Source organism: Sapajus apella, unplaced genomic scaffold, assembly GCF_009761245.1.
Source record: "Sapajus apella isolate SASKATOON/1434 unplaced genomic scaffold, GSC_monkey_1.0 scaffold73, whole genome shotgun sequence".
Classification (NCBI taxonomy): Eukaryota; Metazoa; Chordata; class Mammalia; order Primates; family Cebidae; genus Sapajus; species Sapajus apella.
Window position 1 is genome coordinate 8,238,734 of NW_022437013.1, and position 16,260 is coordinate 8,254,993.

The 16,260-nt window shown below is 40.1% G+C and overlaps 1 protein-coding gene across 3 annotated transcripts in view; it reads left to right on the forward strand.

Annotated features, from left to right (window-relative positions):
• The first annotated feature begins 222 nt into the window (after window positions 1-222).
• The window catches only part of MORC4 (MORC family CW-type zinc finger 4), a 52,881-nt gene continuing 36,843 nt past the window's right edge, over window positions 223-16,260 (forward strand). For 2 of the 3 annotated variants that reach the window (XM_032250911.1, XM_032250912.1), the window contains exons 1-5: window positions 223-594; window positions 713-785; window positions 7,035-7,167; window positions 13,600-13,817; window positions 14,549-14,696. In XM_032250911.1, the coding sequence (XP_032106802.1) occupies window positions 493-594; window positions 713-785; window positions 7,035-7,167; window positions 13,600-13,817; window positions 14,549-14,696 (674 nt within the window). In that variant the 5' untranslated portion in view covers window positions 223-492. Of the gene's footprint in view, window positions 595-712; window positions 786-7,034; window positions 7,168-13,599; window positions 13,818-14,548; window positions 14,697-16,260 lie in introns of those variants that run through there. The other variant, XM_032250913.1, reaches the window with a different exon arrangement.

Genomic DNA, 16,260 nt, shown 5'->3' on the forward strand with positions numbered 1-16,260 from the left:
TATCTTGCCTGTTAGTCATGCAGCCTAAGCGGGACTAGGTTCCAGAAATCCCATACATGCTCTCCCTCCTCTTGCTTCATTCCCGCTCCTCCCCACGCGCCCCCCCAACCTCGTAACCGCCCACCCCCCGAGCTTTCCCGCTCGGCTGCCTGGCCTATGGCAAACGCCAAGAATTCATTAGGGGCGGGGATCAAGGAGCGGCTGTCAGGAGGTCGCCATATTTCTGTACGGTCCTGAGGCAGCCTGGGCAGTCGCCGGGTCGGGAGAGGTGCTGACAGGGCGGAGCCGCCGCCTGGCTCAGCCGGCCTCACCCCTCCCGCCCGGGACAGGTGGCTGGAGCGCGCCCCGCCTCCGCCAGCTGCGAGTGGGAGCGAGGGAGGGCCGGTCTGGGACGGTCGCCGCCAGCTGCGAGTGCGAGTGAGCGAGGGCTAGTCCTGGACTACCGGGCCAGGGGTCCGGCGGCAGCAGACAAGTACCGTGGCGGCCAAAAAAATGTTCCTGTGCCGAGGGGCCCCCGCTGGCCCTGGCGCACCGGGCTGCGGAGTGGCCCGGCCCGGCGGGGGCCCGCAGGCCTTCGGGATCCGCCTGAGCACGGTAGGTCGGGGGCCCGAGGGGGCGGACGCGCGCGCGGGTCCCTGGGCTGCGGGAGGCGCGCGGGGAGGGCACGGCGGGCCGAGGCCTCACACGGGACGGGACCTTCTCTCGCCCCCAGATGAGCCCCCGCTACCTCCAGAGCAACTCCAGCAGCCACACGCGACCCTTCAGTGCCATCGCGGAGCTGCTAGGTGAGTGGCGAGGGCGGGCCTGGCCATGTTCGCCCGAGGCAGTGGTGCCAGCGTGGTGCCGCGGACGCGGGAGGAATGCGCAGAGCCGCGCGGGGCGGGCGGGGACTGGGGTGGGGGCCTCGGAACCGGCCCGGGCTCCACTGGCGGAGGAGGGGGATGGCTCTCTCGCCAAGGACGAGATTCCGCTCATAAAACGGAGGAAACGAGGTGTGTCCGAAGCGTTAAAAAAGCGTGGTTTTTCTCTCTGGCTCGTGATGTATTGGGCACTTTAGGGTAGCTTAGTTAGTAATCAAAAGGAGATGCATAAAAATCTCGGGCCCCGAGGCAACTGTGCTCTGCAGGGGCTGGCGACGGACGGAGGATGCCCAGCTAGCAAAGGGGCGTTGTAGAGGACCGAGGCGGGTCCTGGGGAAAGGTCTGGAAAGCGGAATTCCTTAACTTTTGAGACAAGAAAGTTAGGAATGATGGGACATCTCTTAAGAGATGACACGAGTGCATTTGGCTTCCAGCTACTGCGGAGGGCTGGGTCCGTGGTCCACGAGCGCCCTCACACCGCTGGAATGAATATCGAGGACTTAACCTCTTGCTCCACCGGTGTTTGCTTTTAAAGCGTTTTCAGTTGATCTCTTCAAGCCAAGTACACCAGTTTTTGTGGTAGTGTGCTACTGTGTGGAAAGCAAAGAAGAAAGGCACAAAACTCAGCAGCATACAGAGAGAATTATACATGCTTTGAAAATCGAAAAAGGAAGAAGTATTTATGGGCGAGGTCGCACAGAACACTCTTGACAATGTTTTCAAAGCTCCCCAAATGAACCCCAGCCTCTACTTAAGCAATTGCTGTGGCCAAGCCATGAGACTTATCTTGGGTAAGAAGTCAGTGGGTAGCAGGAAATAGAAAACTTATTTAGAAGGGTGATAAGAATAACTTCAATGATTAGTTTAACCAGCACACGGAATGCTTTACAGTATGTATAATTTAATTAGAAGGTGAAAGGCAAAAAGTGGAATTGATATGTTTGGAACCCTAGAGCAGAGGGACTCTATCTTTGAGGTTTGGTACTGTGCCTTGGGGCTGTGCACTGAACCTCTGCAGAACTGAATACAATCTTAAGTATGTAATTTGCAAGAAAGACAAAAGGGAGCAAAAAGTAAGGATTTACATCATGGGGTATGGGAAACTGAAATGTCTTGTTCTCTCGTGGTTGGCACGGTGCAGAACGTGATACACCTGTGCTGTGCTGTTTACTGTACCTTCCAGGTGATTTAATGAGCTTTCAATTTGTAATTTGAATATGTGTGGTTTTGGCTATAAGCATTACCTTAAGGAACGTAGGTGGGATCTAAGACATCCAGTTTGAGTTCAAGTATGTGTATGTATTATGCATACACGTATACAAACACAGATTTTAAGACCAAATCACTACTATTTGTAAAAATAATAGGGAAAAGAGAGAGCAAAGTGTTAACTGGCAATCCAAAGCTTTCATTTTAGGTTTTTCTTCAATCATTTCCTCCACGTAGACATTAATTTTCTAGTGAATAATTCATTTGGTAAATACTTATTGAGCACCCACTGTGCGCAAAGCCACTGTGGTAGGCACAAAAATGAATACAACATAAATTCACTCTTCTAGTAGGGGAGATAAAACATGTACAGAAGGTTTATGCTTTGTATAACAACAAAATAGAAAGTGATACATAAGCAAAGATAAAAACAAGTGCTGTGGGAGTTCAGAGGAAGGAGGAATGGCTTCCAGTTTATCAGGAAGAGGAAGGTTAGGAAAGGCTTTGTAGGGGAGGTGACATTTGAGCTGAGATTTGAAGGATTGGGACATGTGGATATGGGGCGGGGAGGCATTCCAGGCAAAAGGAACAACTGCTTGAACAAAGGCATGAAGAATATTGAGTGGAGTTTAATTAGAGAATGGGGTTCACAAATAGTGAAAAACGATAGGTACTTAAAAAGTTTACAAACAGCTTTCACAAGTAACTTTTTAACATTACCCTTTGAAGTAAACATTATTATTTGTTTTCATCCTGCAGGTGAAGAAAAAGAGGTTCAGAAAATTTAATTGACTTTTTCAAGGTTACATGTATACTAAGTAGCAGATCCAGGACTCAAACACAGGCCTTTTTACTCCAGATACTAATTAACGATGAAAACAGTCATCTGGGATCAGAATGTGACTGGGAAGCTCCAATATTTGGCTTTTTAGCCTGAAGTTTTCTGAGCAGGGGAATGTCATGATCAGAGCTGTGCTTCAGGAAAGTTAATCTTGCAGAAGTGTATAAAATTGAAAGAGAGAGAGATACGGATTTGAGAAAGTGATATAGATTTATATTACTACTTAGGAGGTTATTTCAATAATCCAGATGAGAGGAAATAAACTTGGTAAGAGACTGACAATGGAAATAGAGTAATTAGGTTATTTGAGATTCTAGTGATATATAGGGTAAGGGAGAGGGAGGGATAAGAAAATGACTTAAATTTCAAATTTGTGGTCTCTTCAATGCTTACCTTGTGTGTGTGTTTATAACAAAGGAAGAATAGGCTTCTGACAAAAGGTGATTAGCTTACTTTAGGCTAGAATACTTTTAGATACACGCAGGATTTCTGTAGGACACTAGCTCCACCCTTGGCAGTCTTGCAGGTAACCACCTGAAGGCCATCCTCCTGGAACAGGGGAGATAGGAGCCCTGTGATGCTATGAAACAGAAAAGGATAAGAGGCTTGAGAAGCACTACCTCAAAGCTGTCTACCACTTGCCATCCTGTCTCTCCTGAGAGGCTGTCATGGAATAGTTTCTCATTGACTCCTTGATGCTGATGAGATATGAGAGGAAGGGGAAGATAGAGATGGGGTCCTCCCACAAAGAGATAGCATGAGCCAGGTTAGGAGAGAGAAATCTCCTTGCGATCTGGTAGCACATGGGATTGTGTGGCCAGGTTAGGGAACGAAGACATTCCAGGATCTGATAGTACATTTCTCACCTAAGAGGTGGGCAGGGGGAGAGGAGTAAGGTTCTCTCATTGTGCTACCTGTTTATAGTCTGGATGGGCTATAAAGGGGAGAAGATAGGTTTTCTGGGATCAAATAGCATATGCCATATATTGGTAAATTTTTGGAGGTTTAAGCAGCAACAAGTAGTATTGAAACCAGCCTCCAGATCGGTGCCTTGTTATCATATGTTCATTTATTGAGGCCAGCCTTGTTATTATTGTAATTTCATTTGCTGAGACCGAGTGAAAGGCCATGTAAAACTGAAAGTAAGTACAAAACCGTGCTTGCTGGTGCTGCTGTACTGATCTCTTTCCCTACTGCTCCAGCTGACACTAGCCTCTTGCATGCCCCCTCCCCCTTGTATTCCATGAGCTTCCAGCCAAGGAGATAAAATGTCGGGCTGCTTCTGGCAGCTACCTTGTAACTCCTGAAGTGCCTGTGTTAAAACTATTTGGTGTGTTCCTGTAAAAAAAAAAAAAAAAGTACCTAGTAAGGTTTGGGCAAAACTTGCAGTAAAGAGGAAAAGAATTGGGGTGATTTTGTGAGAGGTCTTTGAGCTAATTTGCTGAATGCGCCATTGGATAAACATGTAGTAGCAATTGATACATGTTGTATGTTTGAATGGTGAATGTTCACAAAGTGTTAGAAAAAAATCCCTCTATGTCCAAAGTTTTCAGTGTATAAATGATGTCCAGTTGATTGACAAGTTGTATCATCATTTGCAGTGCCTTTGGTTGTCTGCCAGCAGGAGTGTCTGATTAGTATCAACACAATTCATGGCCTGCTTGCCAAGTAAAGGTTCCTGAAACAGTGTAGGCAGCTATATAATGCTGAATCCGTTAGTTAAAGAAAAATACTGCTGCCTTTTACAAAGTAAAGAACTCAGTTTCTGATAAAGCTGGCATTACATGACAGACTTGTAAATCTTGCCAAAAGTTAGCCCACTTGTCTTCCCACATTATATGGGCCCTAGGCCCTACCTGGTTCTTAAAGATTGACTGCATCATCCATCAGCAGAAGAATGGATAAAGAAAATGTGGCATATAGACACAGTAGAATACTATTCAGTCACAAAAAGAAGGAAATACTGTCATTTGCAGCAACATGGATAAACTTGAAGGACATTATGTTAATTAAATATGCCAGGCACAGAAGGCAAACTATGTGGAATGTTCTCACTTCTATGTAGAAACTAAAAAAGTACTAGGTAGCAGATCCAGGACTTAAACACAGGTCTTTTTACTGGAAATACCAACTAGGGATGAGGTTAAAAAGGTTATCTGGGATCAGGGTGTGACTGGGAAGCTCCAGTATTTGGCTTTTTAGCCAGAAGTTTTCTGAGCAGAGGAATGTCATGATTAGAGCTGTGCTTCAGGAAAGTTAATCTTGCAGAAGTGTATAAAATTGAAAGAGAGATATATATGGATTTATAAGACTAGTTTGGAGGTTATTGCAATAATCTTAGAAGTAGAGAATGGAATAGTAGTTACTAAAAGCTGGGAGAGGTGGGAGGGGGATAGCTAGAGGTTGGTTAATAGATGCAAAATTACAACTAAGATAGGAGAAATAAGTTCTAGTGTTTTATAGCACTGTAGGATGGCTATAATTAATAACAATTAACTGTATATTTTCAAATAGCTAGAAGAATAGATTTTGAATGTTCCCAAAAAAGAAATGATAAATGTTTGAGGTCATGAATATGCTAATTATCCTGATTTGGTCATTACACATTATATAAGTGTATCAAAACATTCCATTATATTCTATAAATATGTACAACTATTATATGAATAAAAATAATAAAAAAGTAGCTGCTACTTATATAAAATAAACTTTCCCTTGGGGCCTTAAGATTGACTATACCAGACCTGTTAACCCTCTTCTGTGCTATTGGTGATGCTGTACTGCTCTTAAGACTTTTTTGGTTACAGTCAGAGACAGTTTTATCAATGACTCTGGTAATACCATTATGGTCCTTGAAATTTATCTGTGTTTTGTTTTATTTGATGGACAGTCCACATTATCCAAGTGGCTGTAACTGATATTTTTAATTGTATTATAAAAATGGGTGTTTTGCATATGTGTAATACTTCTCTTGATTGTAAGGGGTGTTTCTGGTGAAGAAATGACATGATTTGATCAGTAGTAATGGAATGAGTCTGTGGTCATGACTTAACCTGGCTGTTTCAGCTTAGCTATGTGGTATCACTAAAATCAGTACAGGATTCCAGGGAAAGGGAAGAGGGTGGAAGGGAAGGACTCTGTCTTGCTCAAAGAGCTTAGTAGACATAGGAACCATTAAGGAACCTATTGTACAAACTGCCCCTCAATTGCAGCCAGCGAGCCATGTTTGTCAGTGATTGACAATTATGTAAACCGGTGCCTGTGGCAAAAAGATGTGGCAGCTAGATAGTGGCACCCATTGGGGTTATGGACATGACACAATTGTTCGACTATGGCAATATTTGATATCTTTGGAGTCTTAATTAACCCATTGTGAAGACATAATTCAGGAGGAATCGTGAACCTATGTATTTTTTCTACTTTAATTCCGTGTTCTCCATTTCCTAAGGGTGGACAGCCTTACCTTTAAAATTATTACAAAATACCTAAGCAAAAATCACTTCTTCTCTCTAAGTATGCTTGCTACCATCACTAAGATCTAGGCAGGCAATTAAGTCTTTTAATTTTAAACTCTAACTCTTTCAGTTCCTCTTAGGCTATAAACAGGAATGGCAGTACTGTCTGTGTTCTTTAATAGAGGAGGTGATGTAAGAATGAAGAAAATAAAATGATCACAAATAAACTGTAATGTGTGTAACATGCATCATCTTTTACCAAAATTGCTCCTTCAGCTTTTCTCCATAGCCACTGTTTACTGTATGTGTACATAAACAGTAAAGGGGCTAAAAGGCAAGAAATAATCAGATAAAAATGGAGCAAAATGCTTTGTATATGCAAGTGTTATTAATACTTTCTCCAAAGACCCTGAAGTTTGAAGGTGGAAAGGCAGATTGCAGATTAGTCATGTGAAATCTGGAAATCAGCTTTAGAACTAAATCTGCCATTTTGTCTGTTGTTCTCTATAATTTAGTAAGTACACTACCATTAATGCTCCCTGATACCTTTCGGGACATCCAAATGAGGAAAACAAAGGGTATTTTCTATGTCTTGGAGTCACTGAACTAGAGATTTTAATAGAATATTGGAAAAGGGGATCTAATATCACAGATTTCTACCTTTTGCAGATAATGCTGTAGATCCAGATGTATCTGCCAGGACGGTCTTTATAGATGTTGAGGAGGTCAAGAATAAATCTTGTTTGACATTTACCGATGATGGATGTGGGATGACACCTCATAAACTACACCGAATGCTCAGGTAAAAATGTCTTCATTGTCTTTTCCTTGCCTTAAGTTCATGTACCCTATTTAAGCCTTCATAATTTTCATTAATATTTTGCTTTCCTTTTGTTAATTCAACAAATATTTATTAAGCATCTCTTATGTGCCAGGGCACTGAGTATGAAACAAATACTGTTCCTGTCCTCACAGAGCTTTCAGCCTAGCTGGCAATTCAGACAATTAAATATGTAATCAATAAAAAGCTGTAAGCATAATGATAAGAAGGTAGATAATGCTTGAGACAAATCATCGGAGGAACCCAGTCTGATCTTAGAGGTTAGGAAAAGTCTCCTGGAAGAAATGATATTTAAGCTGAGATCCAAGGGTGAGTACAGTTTAACCGAGTAAAGGGGCAGGGAGCAAGGGATGACAGTTTAAGCAAAGAGAACAGCAATATAAAGACCCAGAGGTCTTCACTTGTCTGAGACCATCTCCAATTTATATTAACCTAAACCCACTCTTAAACCAGAAGTATTGGAGTTGGGATGATTTATGGATTAGAACCATGAAGGCGGCTGGTTATAATCAAACTGTGCAAAATAAATGGAAGGCATTCAGACACATACTCTTTAAAGGTTTTGCAGTAGAATCACAAACTTAGGAAATTCTCTTTTCTAACTGTTGAAGCTGCTGCTAGATTTCTGTTGCCACTCTCAGTTCACTTAATCACTTTTAAAAATTTGTAGTTGAGAACATAAGTTTGTACTATATCATCTTCACATACCACTCAGTGGAAGATGAGTGTTTCTTCAACTCCTTCCTTCTCTCTTCCTTTTTAGCAGATGAGGTTGATTACTCTCCCTGTGGCTTCCTGAACTAGAGTGTGCAAAGCACAAGTAACAATAGAGGAGTGCTGTGGAGGAAGGAAAAAGCTCTGAACTATAAAAATGGAAAACAAATTCATGTGATTATAGTTACTCTTGTCTGTATTCTAAATCAATTACTCTGTTTGTAGGGAAATCCCTTTGATCCATCAAAGAAACAAAAATGAAATTTGGGCGAAGTACATGGTTGCGTTTTACCACTCAACAGTCTGTATACCTTGTGTCTCATATCCTCCTAATTAGAAGATTATTTGAGGAAAACCCCTAAAAGTGAAACAAGAATTGTGACCAGTATGTTAGTGAAAGTAGAGAGTTGGCCTAATCCTTCAGCTTATGACATCAGTTTTATATTCAGAAGTTAATATTATAAAAAAAAATACAATTTTAGATGGAACAGAACCAAAGCATTTATATGTTCAATTCTATGTATACTAGTTGGTTGTTTTTCCTCTAAAAATTACTTATCTTCTTTTGTTTTTTATTTTTTTGAGACAGTCTGACTCCATCACCCAGGATGGAGTACAGTGGTATGATCTTGGCTCACTGCACCCCTGGTCTCCTGTGTTCAAATGATCCTCATGCCTCAGCTTCTTGAGTAGCTGGGGTTACAGGCATGTACCACCACGCCTGGCTAATTTTTTTTTTTTGTATTTTTAGTAGAGATGGGGTTTTGCCACATTGTCCAGGCTAGTCTTGAACTCCTGACCTCAAGTGATCCACCCACCTCAGCCTCCCAAAGTGCTGGGATCACAGGCATGAACCACTGCACCTATCCAAAATTGCTTATTTTCTTAATGACTCCGTCCCATCATACCTCATCCCATTGACATGGTTGTTGAATAGTGGGCCCAGCAAATCTGATCTTCCATTTTATTTTTGGAGCTACATCTGTGAAAGCTGGTTATAGTTATAAGGTAGAAGGGAGGAGGAGAATGGTTTCAAAATAATTGCACAATTTTTGTTGCAGATTCATTCATTTATTCATTCAACAAATTCTTATTGAGCACCTGTGAGCAAGGCACTGGAGATAAAGTGGTGAACCAGATAGACATGATTCTTGGTCGCCAGTTTAGTGAGAAAGAACAAAATTGACTAGTAATATAACTGAATAGGCTGTTCCACCCAGTGGTAAGTGCTATGAAGGAAGAGCACAGTTTCTTTGAGAGCAGATAACATAACAGGGCATTTTTTTTTTTTTTTTTTTTTTTTACAGAGTCTGGCTCTGTTGCCCAGGCTGGAGTGCAGTGGTGCGATCTTGGCTCACTGCAACCTCTGCCTCCTGGGTTCCAGCAATTCTCTTGCCTCAGTCTCCTGAATAGCTGGGATTACAGGCAGGAACCATCATGTCTGGCTAATTTTTGTATTTTTAGTAGAGACGGGGTTTCATCATGTTGGCCAGGCTGGTCTTGATCTCCTGACTTGAAGTGATCCACCTGCCTTGGCCCCCACCACGCCTGGCAAGGACACTGTTTATTTAAAAGAGATCATTTAAGGCCAAGCATGGTGGCTCATGCCTGTAATTCTAGCACTTCCAAAAGCCAAGACAGGCAAGGATCGCTTGAGTCCAGGAGTTCGAAACCTGCCTTGGCAACATAGGGCAGCTGCCCCCTTGCAAAAAATACAAAAATTAGGTGAACATTTTGGCATACACCTGTAGTCCCTGCTAGTCGGGAGGCTGAGGTGGGAGGATCCCCTGAACCCAGGAGGCGGAGGTTGCAGTGAGCTGAGATTGTGCCATTGCACTCCAGCCTGGGCAAAAGACAGAGACCTTGTCTCAAAAATAAATAAATAAGTAAAAATAAAAGAGATCCTTTAGTCTAATCCTAACTTCTAGTGAAGGGTTTTACTTATTATAATTTCTTTTTAAATAATGAAATTTTAGAAGTAGCTTTGAAAATTATTAGGTATATGATATTTTCTGTTTTTCATTTGAAGACATATTACTTTTGTATTTGGAAAAAAAAAGAAGCAATTATGCAAAATTATTAAGCCTACTGAAGTTCTGTTTGACCTCTAACATTTGTTGTTACCCTGTCCACACTTTCCAACTCTTTATGCAACTCTATTTTCAGGCTGATAAAATAGTTGTGTAACTGTAGCAACAGTTTCTTCCATAAACACAGAATTGCATGAAAATAAAAAGGAAAAACCTATTATGAAATTCCTTTGGGCTGGATATGGTGGCTCACGCCTGTAATACCAGCACTTTGGGAGGCCAAGGCGGGTGGATCGTGAGGTCAGGAGGTCGAGACCATCCTGGCTAACATGATGAAACCCTGTCTCTAATAAAAATACAAAAAATTTGCTGGGCATGGTGGCGTGCACCTGTAGTCTCAGCTACTCAGGAGGCTGAGGCAGGAGAATCGCTTGAACCTGGGAGGTGGAGGCTGCAGTCAGCCGAGATCGCACCACTGTACTCCATCCTGGGCAACAGCCAGACTCTGTCTCAAAAAAAAATTTTCCTTTAAGTACCATAACTAATTATCTTTAGCTTCTGGGGATAGTGTGTGGTTCAGTTAGTCTGTATATTCAGCTGCTTTTTTTCAGCAAGGTGGAAAACCTCTTGCAAAGTTCAAAGGCTATAAACAGCCACAGAACCACAGAATATATTTGCTACCTGTGCTCAGAAGTGTGCTTCCTAGCAGGTGTATTCTTCTAAAACAGTAGCTGGAGAATAACAGTCTGCTTAGCAGCCTCTGATTCTTTTATATTGCATATTAAATCACCAATATTAACTAGGAAATAGCAGTGCCTGCCCTTATGTGCCCATGGATTTTGCTAAGGTTTGTTTCATTGGTCATAGTACCTATTTATTTATTTATTTATTTATTACTTTTCTTAACTTTTATGTTAGGTTTGGAGGTACACGTGAAGGTTTGTTACATAGGTAAACACGTATCATGGCAGAGTTCCAATTTGAATTTACCTGTCTGGATTCTGGATTCTTGACATTTTAAGATACTGCAGAGCAAGCTGCTGTATTTTTGGATTCCACTAAAAGTGCTGGTATTCAAGCCACCTTGATGTGTAAACAGTGTTGTCTCTTACACGAGAGGATAGAGCAGGACTGACTTAGCAAATGGAAACCACCTAAGCCAAGTTAGTTAGCTCTGTGGAAAATTATTACTGAGCTATAGCAAACTATCTAATTTCTTCCTACAATTCTATTATTAAGTGTGGTGAGGGCTTTTATATTAGGTAGTTATTTGATTGGTACCTGGCATTCATTCTGCCAATTTGCATTTAAATAGAATGCCTAACATGGGAACTTAGGTGGAATAAAAGAGCATACAGGAGGAGTTAAGTGAAACATAGTAACAACAAAAATCCAGAGTTTACAGCTCCTCTCTTCTCATTATTCTTATCCTTTTCCATTCTGGTTCTAGCCTTGCACTACTACTTATCTTCTCAATCTTGTATCAACATTTGGTCTCCCCAAATGAACAGTGAGGGTTCATACTTACAAAGGTAAAAAGAGGTAATAAATGGTAGAAGAGGCTAAAAAAGTTAAGGGAGTCATAAACTCCCTATTTTCAACACTTTCCCTTGATCACCTAATTGAAGATTTTGTGGTATAAGAGAAAGTTAAAGTCAAGTTAACCAAGCAAATTGATTTGCAGTGGTGGGTGACATTACTATTTATGAAGAGCCCTGAATTTTAGGTGTGACCTTAGGTCTGAAGTAGGAGTAGGGGATAGAACATGACAACTATCAGAATGACTTTTAGCATTAGTTTAAAATTAGTGTATGAATACTACTTTGTACTTAATGTATTTTGGATACAGTATATAGTTTAATCCTCATGACAAACCTATTTTTTAAAAAAGCCTATTCTTCCACAAGAAGAATGGGAATGGCTGAATCTTACTATTATAAGTATATATCCTGGAATACTAAGGCCCATAGGCAATAGAAACTGGACGTTCTTTTTTTTTTCCAGAGGACTACTGCCATGAAAATTACCTTTTTCTATCACTAGATTTATTTGTGGGATAAGCATAGCTCCTATAAAGTATCTATTCTAGGATGACTTTAGGATGACATATGGTATTATTGTATAATGCTTTGAAATAGAAAATTAAAAGGTGGTCCCCTTTCAAAACCACACCCTTCAGGAAGTAGAAATCAGATATCTTAGCTCTCCATGCTCAAAAGAATAAAATTGTTAAAGATCAGGCTGCTTAGTCATGGTCTGCTCAGAGTATCTATTTTATTGATGTTGAGAAGTACCTAATCTGTATTAGACTGTAAACTCTGAAGGCAAGAATCATATCTCTTTTATTAGAAATTATGTCTTTAGTGCTTAGCCCAATGCATGGCACATAGTAGGTGCTTAGTTTAAATATTTATTGAATGAGTGGTACACAACATTGTAAAATTAGTCAATCTGGAGAGAAACAATCCTTTTAAGTGTGATTTTTTTCTTTTACTGATACCTAATATTTTATATATTTATGGGGTACATGTGAATACTTTATACATGCATAGAATGTGTAATGATCTAGTGAGGGTGTTTGGGGTTTCCATCACTTTGAGAATGTATCTATATGTTGGTAACATTGGAAGTCCTCTTTTCTAGCTACTTTGAAATATATGATGTATTATTGCTAATTATAGTCACCCTGGTCTGCTATGGAACACCAGAACTTATTTCTTCTGTCTAACTGTAAGTTAGACAGAAGAAATTCTCTTTATTTTTCCTTCTCATCCTGAGAAATAATCCTTAAAATTAGTTTTATTGATGGTGAGGGAACATATTAAAGGAAGATAATCATTTAATTTTTAATTTTTAAGGTTCTATTATTTTGGTGTGTACCTGAATGGAAAACGCAAGAAAGGGAAAGGTTCTGCTTTTAAATTAAGCTGATCAAAAGGGGCTACAGAGATTGTTGAGGTGCCTAACTGAAAGGTCCTTAATAGAGCAAGAGAGACTTTATACTGCAGCTGTTTGCTGATATTCAGAGGCAGAACTACCTATTTTTATCCCTTGGCTACATTCCAGTGAACTGTCCCAGCAGATGGAACAGAGGGTAAGAATTGGAAGGGTTATCCTTTGAGTGGAGAGTTGAAATTGTCAAGATATATGATCCCTGACTTTCAGATTTCTAGAGGATGATATAAACAGGTTAGGAGATGCCTAATGTAGTACCTCTGACCAATGACACTATCTGGAACTTTTGTTACCTTCTCTAGATAACTACCCTTTTCACCTTACCCTAACTTTACTTCTATAGCAATCAGAGCTGTTTTATGTAGACAAGAAAGGCAGCTGCCCAAGACCTTCTCCAGCTATGTTAGCTGGTGAAAAGGGGCCCTTTTTTACATTTATAAAGTGTGACTCTAACGTAATGGAGCGATGTATGTACACACAAACCACACAGGAAAATTAGCCCCATTACCCCATAGAAATTTCCTGTGTTTTTAACTTAATAATTTTGCCCATAAATACCAAAAGGAATAAAAAAGGAGGGACTTTTTACAAGTGTTCTTTATTTGTAGGCCAAACATTCTGCCTGTCACCTTAGGATGCTTTTTACCTTTCCAATTTCTTTTTTCTCATGTGTTCTTTTCTTGTGTAATTGCAGCTTTGGCTTTACAGATAAAGTAATAAAGAAGAGCCAGTGTCCCATTGGGGTCTTTGGTAATGGTTTCAAGTCAGGCTCCATGCGGCTAGGAAAGGACGCCCTTGTCTTCACCAAGAATGGGGGTACTCTCACTGTTGGACTTCTATCGCAGACCTATCTGGAATGTGTCCAGGCCCAGGCAGTTATTGTACCAATTGTTCCTTTCAACCAGCAAAACAATATCCTTTCTGGAAGTGGAGAATGATGGTTAAAAATTAGTCTAATCTGAATGTTTCGATAGGAACCTCTTCAGGTCAAATCTAACTATCAGAAGTGTTTAAAGAGGTATTCAAATGTCTTAAATTTAACTGGGATTTTTCTCTATTAAATATTTTAAAAATATGTGGACCATTGACAGAAGCTTAGAAATGTTTTTGCTATACTGAAATTGTCATTGTTACACAGTTTGATCTATATAGCATGTCTCTGCTCTGCCACCACCCCATGGTGAAGTTACCCGGACCTTCCTTTTTTTTCCTAAGGATAGCTACATTTGCACTGATACTCCTAGAAACATACTATTTATCACCTTATATAATAGCAGAATAGTTCATTTCCCTATATCTGCACTGCTGTTGCTTCTGTTAGACCCCTGGTTGTCTTGACTGGAAGAGTATAGCAATAAGGTTTTAACATATTGCTTCCAAAGAAGTTTAAAAAAATCAGCCTTTGATCTTTTCTTTTAAATTTAAGACTTTGTTTACATTATATCTTTGAAGTTATATTCTGCAGGGGCAACTGATTTTGGAGCTTGTCTCTGCAACCTTTCTCCATTTTTCACCTTTCCTCCTTCTATAGCAGTAATATGCGTGCTTTATGTCTATAGTTTTGTCTAAACATGCAACCCAAAGGGCAGATTTCCTTCTCAGTAGCATCCTAAGATATTTTCTTTGACTATATTTGGTTTTACAAAAAATGATGATTACTGAAGATTCATTGCCCAGCCTAGAAGCCATCTTGAACTATTCCATTTTCAACAGTGAAAATGACCTGCTGGCCCAGTTTGATGCCATCCCAGGCAAAAAAGGCACTCGTGTTCTCATTTGGAACATCCGCAGGTACAGTACTCCAAGGGTGATAGATTGTAATAAGCAAAGGTAGTATGATGAAACACATTTTTATTTAATTTTAACTTGTTAAATTTTTATAAAAAGACAGGATCTCATATGTTACCCAGGCTGGTCTCAAACACCTGGCTTCAAGCGATATTCCCTCCTCAGCCTCCCAAATTATTGGGATTACAGGTGTGAACCACTGCGCCTGGCCTAGCACATTTTAACAACTCTTTTTAGAGAAGCAAAGTAGATAAATTTTGGTATACATTTCTATCCCATTGTATACTTGTATGTAACTTTGTCTTAGAAAAGCAGAGTTCTGTTTGAGATTGTGGTTCTTGTTGGTAAAATGTGGCATGTTTAAGGTGGAAATACACATATCCTGAAGCTATTGCCACAGATAATTAAGACAGTTTAACATATTCTGAGTTCCTCAGAATCCTTTATAAATATCTATTTCATATTCATGGGCATTTTTTTGAGACAGAGTCTCTCTTGCTCAGGCTGGAGTGCAGTGGTACAAACTAGGCTCACTGTAACCTTCACTTCCAGGATTCAAGTGAATCTCGTGTCTTGGTTCAAGCGATTCTCATGCCTCAGCCACTTGAGTAGCTGGGATTACAGATGTGCACCATGTCTGGCAAAGTTTTATATTTTTTGTTGAGATGGGGTTTTGCCATGTTGGCCAGGCTGGTCTTGTACTCTTGACCTCAAGTGATCCACTCACCTCGGCCTCCCAAAGTGCTAGGATTATTGGTGTGAGTCACCATGCTTGGCCAATAGGCACTGTTTTAAGTTTGGCAATTGATAGTTATTTTGCCTAATAGACAATGACAATGAAGTATGAGAAAGAGTAAGATCTTTATAAAATAAGGACTTCTGTATTAGTGCTTTCAGTGGATTAGAAGTAGAAAAATCTGGCCAGGCATGGTGGCTCACACCTATAATTCCAGTACTTTGGGAGGCCAAGGCAGGAGGATCACTTGAGGCCAGGAGTTTGAAACCAGTTTGGCAACAAGGTGAGACCCTGTCTCCTAAAAAAAAAATAGTAGAAAAATCTTTGAAGCAGATGAATATGACTATAATGAGACTAGGTTAAGATCATGTCTTCAAAATTAATAAAACAATCTGGAAATACTCTATGCTATTTCATTTGTTTAATCTTAGCATGTCTAATGGAATACACTTAAGAATGGATTAACACCTAAACACTAAAAAAAAAAAAAAACTCCTAAAAACCTCTAATATAAAATAGAGGTAAGACTGATATGTTTAACAGAAAAATTATCAGATATATTTATTCATCCTTTTCTCCTTAGGTGAAGTATTTTTTCCCATTTTTTTTTACCTGGGTATAACAAATAAAACTATGCTGGTTTATATAGAGAGTACTGTACTTAACAATTAAAAAGAAAAAAAGTGTGACTCTCAAATTGGTCATTGTATCCTGCTGAGAAAACCTCAAGTAACATAATTTGTATTACAAAGAATTTTCAAGGTATTTCCAGTGATTTTCATATCTTAAACAGAACTTTTTCTTTGTACATCATTTCCCAGTTATGTATAT